Source organism: Coenobita brevimanus, chromosome 86 (assembly GCF_032717465.1).
Source record: "Coenobita brevimanus isolate Jiangsu-jjx chromosome 86, ASM3271746v2, whole genome shotgun sequence".
NCBI classification, from domain to species: domain Eukaryota; kingdom Metazoa; phylum Arthropoda; class Malacostraca; order Decapoda; family Coenobitidae; genus Coenobita; species Coenobita brevimanus.
This window is the reverse complement of record NC_137039.1, coordinates 30390274-30397990: the sequence shown is the minus strand read 5'-3', so window position 1 is coordinate 30397990 and position 7717 is coordinate 30390274. Positions and strand designations below refer to the sequence as shown.

General features: G+C 38.3%; 1 protein-coding gene across 1 annotated transcript; it reads right to left on the bottom strand.

Annotated features, from left to right (window-relative positions):
* Positions 1-1934: 1934 nt before the first annotated feature.
* LOC145410714 (protein JTB-like) lies at positions 1935-6622 on the bottom strand. The gene is made up of 4 exons (XM_080280823.1): positions 6513-6622; positions 4742-4896; positions 3414-3507; positions 1935-2293 (listed from the first exon to the last, which is right to left on the bottom strand). Exons 1-4 carry the CDS (start codon positions 6566-6568, stop codon positions 2131-2133), a joined length of 468 nt encoding a protein of 155 aa, XP_080136949.1. The 5' UTR covers positions 6569-6622; the 3' UTR covers positions 1935-2130.
* Between the last annotated feature and the right edge of the window lie 1095 nt (positions 6623-7717).

Here is a 7717-nt window from a genome sequence, read left to right as displayed (position 1 = left end):
AGGAAAGAAAGACAAGAGGAAAGAGGGAAAGAAGGAAGGAAGCGAGGAAAGGGCAGGCACCCAAAAGCAGCACTACATTGAGTAAGTGGATGATCAGCACCCCTACCATACACATGTACATGTGTGTGTTTATATATATATATATATATATATATATATCCTCAATATGAACACAACTCCTGACTATTCTCTTCAGCACTATATTCAAAATCAATAATAATCCTTGTCACTTAATATAGTCCTGTAGTGCCCTTGTGCTAAACACACTCAAACACAATGCATCAATAGCTAATACCAACACCTGAAAGAAAAACTAAAATAAAGGAACACATTTGACATACACAAGCTCTCACTCACTAACTCTTTCACACACACACACACACACACACACACACTTCCCACAACACTGCCTGAGCTTCGCATTATCTTAGACTATACAAAATACAGTATAGTACTGTACACAGCTACCTGGTATCACTTTGGCTTACAAACGGCAGATAAATGCATCACCATACAAGCATTACCATCACTGCCCTGTGCATGAGCATGAATAATTATCCACAGGGCATAATGGTGGCTATTATTACCTTTGGAAATGATATTCATGTACAAAATACATATTAATCATTTTCCTACACTGGACATCTTCCTTTCTGATTTATTTTGCATATTACACCTCAATATAAACTTGTATGCTATTTATATCTTACATTAACATACAGTATACCAGCTTACATGAATAACACCATCATCATGATAATCCTGACCTTTCTCCCATCTATGGACTGGATTCAGTTCTAAGAAGCATACAAGATAATATCAATGTGTGCCATATGCAAAAATCCATTAATCTATTGTCAGATGCCTTAATCCTGTAAGGGGTGGGCACGAACAAATAGCTTCCATGTCATCCAGTCCCCCATCATTTCACTGCCTGCTCCCAGCTCACATCCCCCTCTCTCACATACCTCTCTATTCCAAACAAAATTTTGAAATTACGAGGTGCTAAGAGAGTTTCCTGACCCACAAAATATGACTAAGAGATGTCCATATACACTCTACAGTAGGTCCTCATTAAAAAATGCTTTTCCTTTTCCTTAACTCCTACAGACTGCAAATCTCCCAGCCCCCCTATCCCCAGACCCACAAAAAGGGTCTGCTTTTTTAATTTTCACGAAGGTAAAAATTTTTCTTACAGGTTTAAAGAAATTGAATTTACACACCTGAAAATGTATGTTTCACTCTCTTATGACTTATGGTTACTGCAATATCGACCGTCAAAGAATGTCAAAAATAAAAATTTTTACTCCTCATGAAGAGAGAAAAAAAATTGCACTAAAGTAAATTTAGGCCTTATAGATTTGAAGAACTTGATTTTTCACACCAGAAAATATACATATCACTCTATGTCTAGCAGTTACTGTAATCGACCGAATAAAAAAATATATATACATTTCACTCTCATATGTCAAACAGTTACTGCAATTGACCAAAAAAAAAAAAAAGTCACTCCTCATTAAGAGCGAGACTGGGATGTCCTTGTGAATAAGGAGGAATAGAGAGGTGGAGAAAGTGTAGGGGGGCAACAAGAGGGAGGGAAAATCTCTGCCACACACACCTAATATGGTCTAGAGTGAGTATGGAAGGTAGTTTGGGTGGGAGAGGACACAGAAGGCAGGATTCAATAGGTAAAAGGGAAGTGGAGAGATTGCCTGGGGAGGGGGGGGGGAATCCCCACACTCGGGGAGGGGGCCGGATCATGCCTCCCACCACTTTATCTCTGTTCCCACTGACCAGGTCCCATATCCCTCATAAACGAGGCAGTATTACCTACTGCCAGTTTTTGGTAGCCTCTGTACCATCGACAGCCATAGGACTTTATGCTACATTTTCCATAACTGTCATTCGACAGCCAGAGGTCTTTAGGAGTTAAGCTCACAGTATGTCAAAGAAAAATAGCCTATGAAAGTCCAACTGCTACCCATAAAACTGATATGATGGTCTTCCCCAATTTTGACTACCACTTTTATACACCACTCACTGTATGGCAAAACTTGTGATATTTTAAAATCTCTGATTTACAACAAGGACTGTCTATACACATCATTGTATCTTACCAGCGGCTAACAATCATACTCCCGCTGCCACCTGCCGCTGTATGCGCTGTACCACACGGTGATCCAGGACCCTCTGCCGGGCAACAGTGGCTAGGCAACCCACCAGCCCTACTACACTCATCACACCCTCAAAGATCCAGAAGTGTTGCTCCTCCAGCCACACCACACGGTCACATCTGCAAAAATATAAAAGCAGAATGAGTACTATAATGTTAACATCTATGCTCTTTTTAATTAAACTTCGCATAAAATTGCAGTCTTTCTATACTAAATGCTCACAGTGTAACAATATTTTGTCACTAAATATACTGATACTCACAAGAAGTGCAACATCAACACTTACTTAATTCTAATTTGACTTATCATTTCTCCATCATGAATGCTAAACTGAGCACTAGAATACCGAGAAGTGCTATGAAAAGGATGTAGATTCACAGTACTCTCTTACTGTACCATCAAACAATGGAAAATTAGCTGCAAATGGACAAATACTGTATCTCTGTTTGGTTATGGTGAAAGAACTATAACCCACTGAAAGGTATAAGGGCCTGAGATCAGGGTACTACAGTACAAAATATTAAAGTGCTTTTGTTTTAGGATGGGTAAATCAAACTCGCAGAAACCAGTTTAAAATCACAAATGGTACTCAAATGATTAAAATGAGTTTCACATGTTTATGAATAATGTCCTCAATGATGGGTGAAGAATGGCCTATATAAATGATCAAATAACCATATTTTACCAGTTAGTACATAAATATTTGTGTTATAATATTAGCAGAAAGCATTAAGACATCTCAGGAGAGTATCTACAGTCTACTGTAGAAACTGTCCTGAAATGCAAACAGTGGCCAAAAAGGATAAGAAATAAATGCTTAGCTACTCATAATAGGATACTAAAGCAAAACAACATCATATAAATCATCCAACCCCTCGTTTCTATATTTTGTTCAGTAGACATAAACATAAAACTGTCACATCTCTATTCTGAATAATGAGGTGTAACAAGAAAGTAACACTAAAATATGGTGTCAACCATGAAAAACAACTATGGAAGGGATGCTGAGACATAGTATTAATGTATCTTATCATCGGGCTGCATGCAATGAATTGCAAAAGGACAAAATTATGTGACTAGTTAAAGTGAATAATCTATTGTGAAGTAAATACTGTAATGAGATATGTAGAACAACAGGAAAATAAGAGTACAAGAGAAGACCTATCAGCAGTGCCAAGAGAAATGAATCATACATATTTCCATTCATTCATTCATCATTCAAGTTTTCACGACACTTACTTTCTAAACACCACTCCTGTTTTAATGCACTTGATTTTCTGCCTGTACCTTCCTGCAGAGCATACTGCTGGGCTCCCACTTTGAGTCTCAAGAGCTAGGGAAAAAAAAAAAAAAAAAACATTACATATACTGTATTCATACTGTATATACATTCATATATATGAAGTCCACCTATCTACATGCAGTCCTAATTATAAGATGGCAATGTGCTGTATAATATCTCAACTTTTTCAACATAACTAGATATCTATTGGGCAAAACTAACAAACTAACTTGATAGAGAGCAACAAAACTTTTAACAAACTTTCTGATTAACTGCAAAATTTACATGAAAAAAGGGAGGGGGGGTGGGGGGCAACCTATGATATGGATTCACTGCATCTATGCACCTATCTCTATTACCTGAGGCTGCAGCATGTGGGGGGAGGTCTCAGAAAAAGGACCTCCGTGCATTCCTATCCCTATTCAGAAATGACCTCCCTCCCCATGACACACAATCTTCTCTCCCATACTCTTGCACTTTACCTTTACACCTTGTGCTACCGCAAAGGCAAACTGGCATTATCATTTCAGATACCACTGGATCTATACACTTCACATTAATATATAAACTATGACAAAAAAAAACACAACCCTATTGTTACTGAATAATCACCTAAATTCTGTTCATAACCTACAATGATAATTATGGAAAGTTTATGAAAGCAGAAACTGTAAAACTCAGAACCCACAAAAGAATAAGAACCTGGAGAAAATACAAATTTGCATTAACAATTCCTCTGTTCAATTAATTAACACAGGAGAAAAGAATACAAATGATGGATAATACAGACCACTAGATTACAGTATAGAAGTATCTAATATGTTGTTATGCTTTGTATAACCTTATCACATACAAAGTAAGCTTTACATACATTTAAAGTACATCAAACCCTTACATGTAGAGCTATAAACCAGCCTTGATATAACAAACATTACTACTGATAATACAATGAGAACCTTTGGAGTACAGTACATTAAACTTTTTTTTTTATTTCTTCAAACTTAAGCTTACGGAGACTCTCATATGAAAAGGCTAATCTCTTCATTAGCAGTAATAAAGCTAACTCTAAGTGCATTTAACTTTAGGAGGGACCTATAGCTGAGAGGTGATTCATGAAAGCTATACAGTATTTCATTTCTACTGTTTGATAAAGCCTCTCTAAGCTGAAGAGAAACTTCTGGATATATCACAAATAAAAAAATATGTATACCAGTACATCATCAAACTGTGGAGATCAATTAAGTTAAAGTTCCTCTCAGTTTATCACATATACATAAAATCTTACCAGTACATGGTTGACACTCTTCTAGTTCCTCTATCTCCTCCCTGATCCAACACATTTCCCTCTGTGTGACGTTGGGGTGTGGAGTGGTGTGGGTGTGTGGCCGTGTGTCACTTGGCGCAAGTTCATTTTCGATTATCAGCACTAGCACTGACAACCTGGAAATACACATAGCAGCTTAATGTAGTTTTTCTGCTCCTTAACCCTGAGTCAACACATGTCCCTCTACTTAACAATGAGGGAAGGGTGATGTTGATGTTTATATGTCTATTGCTTGGTGCTAGTTCATTTTCAAATACCGGGTATCAACATCAGCACTCACAACCTAAAAATACATACACATTTTTATACAGTATGGTTTCCAAATATCTGGGTAGACAAAGAAGAACAGCTGCGACTTTTGAAATCCATCCGAACCTAAACAAGGCACTATCATAACATTTGATCTATCCTTAGAATACTTTAGCTCAAGTTATGTTAGATCCAATGGTAACAGGCTCCCAGTACAAAGAATGGTAGAAACTTCTGAAATCCATCCAAAATTAATGAGTTCTGTTCCAGAGCCTTTTGTTTGCTTTTGCGCCCTTAGTGCCTAGGTGTGGGAGGCTGACTGACCCACAATGACAGCCATTTTCACTCCCCCCCCCCCGGAATAGACTTGAAAAGTGGTTAAAATAGGCCTGGGGATAGTAAAAGTGCTCACCTCGGCTGTTTCCCACCTGAAACAGGTGTTTTTTGTCCAGCACGTCCTGGGGGTGGGGGGGCTCTTAGCAACAACTCATACTGGCATAGAACAAACTTCAGTTTTTTTTTTTTTTTTTTAGGGGGGGGTGGTGGTGGTGGTGGTGGTATTTTAGGCTTCATGGTCGAGGTCACCCTTCATAACCCCATTCAGCCTATACTGTATCAACCTTGTTATGCAACTTATTGTGTAATAGGTTTTCACTTGATACAACTCTATACCATAACAAGACTGGACTGTAATATGTTTGTCTCGGTCACCTGCAGCAGCATGTTTACACATGAGCTACCTTAAACTAATCTTAACCAACAATAACCTAATCAAATCTAACCAGCCTTTCCTAACCTTACTTAACCTAACCAATGGTAACATTAAATTCCATCAAAATAAAAAACAAATTAATTTTGGCAGATCTGGTAGCTATTAGTGTCTGTCAATACACCCAAGAAACACGTATCAAGAAAATAAAACACGGATAAAAGTAATAAGGAAACAAAATCACCATAAAGTAACTGTTCTCATCCATATAAAGAATCACAAAAACTGCTATGGAAAACAAACATGAAGACTAAAAAGCGAATTTATAAGGTCATTCTGCTGCTTAAACTAAACTGTACATTTCCCAACTACAGTATTAGCACCATCTACAATGACGGAGATGATACGTTTTACTCAGTGTGGAGCAGAAAAATTATCGATGATTTCCAAATAGATTATAACAAAAATTATAACAGAAAAAAACAGATATATCACCCAAAGATAGGAACTGGGCTGAATGGGAACTCTGTTGAAAAGCCGTCTGGTGAAAACCCTCAAAGTAAAATACTGTACAGTAATACCATATAATTTATCAATCATTGGTATCATTGCAATATCCCAATGACTGACACAAGAGTCCTGATATCCAGCGCATTTACCTAGGATCAATATTTTGGTATACAGTAGATGATTCATTACATTTCTCACTCTTACCAAAATACCAGGAAACCTGGAGCTCAAACACCAAATGGTCACGTGAACTCTGCATCTTACCCTATGAGACAGGCAATTGCTATGATCATCCGTTTCTTAGAGCAGGACTCGATCATGATTTCTTGTATATAATTTGGGCTTTTCACAAAGAACTAAGGCCCTACAATTGATAATTTTCTCCTGTGATAGCACTTCCACCTGCGATTTGTTGACATTTGTAACGCCACTGAATTTTCACCATCTCCATCCTGTACTTAAGTTTTATTTTCCCAATATACTTTCACACTAAATTTAGCAGTAAAAAAAATGATGATTCTTATCCAAATTATTATTTTCTTGTATTCAGGTACTAAGTGACACATAAGTTAAACTCCTGCACAAGAAAATACCAACGGTTCCATATGTAAGATGTGACTCAATATGATGAGAGGAATCCCCTTTTCATTCATTTACACACATGCTCCGGTGTCAGTTTCTTTGGTCACTAGCAAAAGCTGCTTATCCACAGTCTGAAACGTGTACACCGATGCTAAGAAACATTCGGATTACCTCCCACAATAAACTAAACAACTCCAATACACCAAAGAAAACAACCATCAGCAGGCTAACCTTAATAAACGGTCAACCTATATTAAAATGAACTATTCATAATCCGCTGAAAAATAATGTTGTTCCTGTGGCGTTACACCTTTATTGCGTCCCATCAGGGGCGTAGGGACTCGGGGCTAGGCTCCTCTCCGGCCGTTATCCCGAGAGAGTGCATCATATGAGCAGTAGCCACCCACTGGAATCATAATCTGTATGGCCGGCATACAGTTGGAGCACCTTATCCTAAGAGATCACCTGGCATCTATCCTGTCGGTTAGTCAATATTGTTATCACCCAACGCAGTAATGGTTCCTGGGTCAGAGAAATCTATTTGACTTGTCGTTCACTGTAGTCACCAGAAGGTAGCACTACATCGAGTGTGTGGATCTCTCCTGGTGGGCTTCCCGGACCCTGTGCCTGCCCAAAGGAAGGGCCCACGGAAGCCACACACGCTGATGCACCAGCCCACAGAAAATAGGAAATAAGAAAGAGCAAAGCAAAGATACAGGCTGGAAGGTGCACCATATGCAGCTAAGAAGTAACTACTTGCAGAACAGTGAAATAGGGGGACAGGGGCAGAAAGTAAAAGGACAAGGAAAAATTAATATTATCACAACAGTTAATGGAATTAGAACATGGAGTCGCCATGATGGGAAGTGAGAGCTGCTTTAAATGGA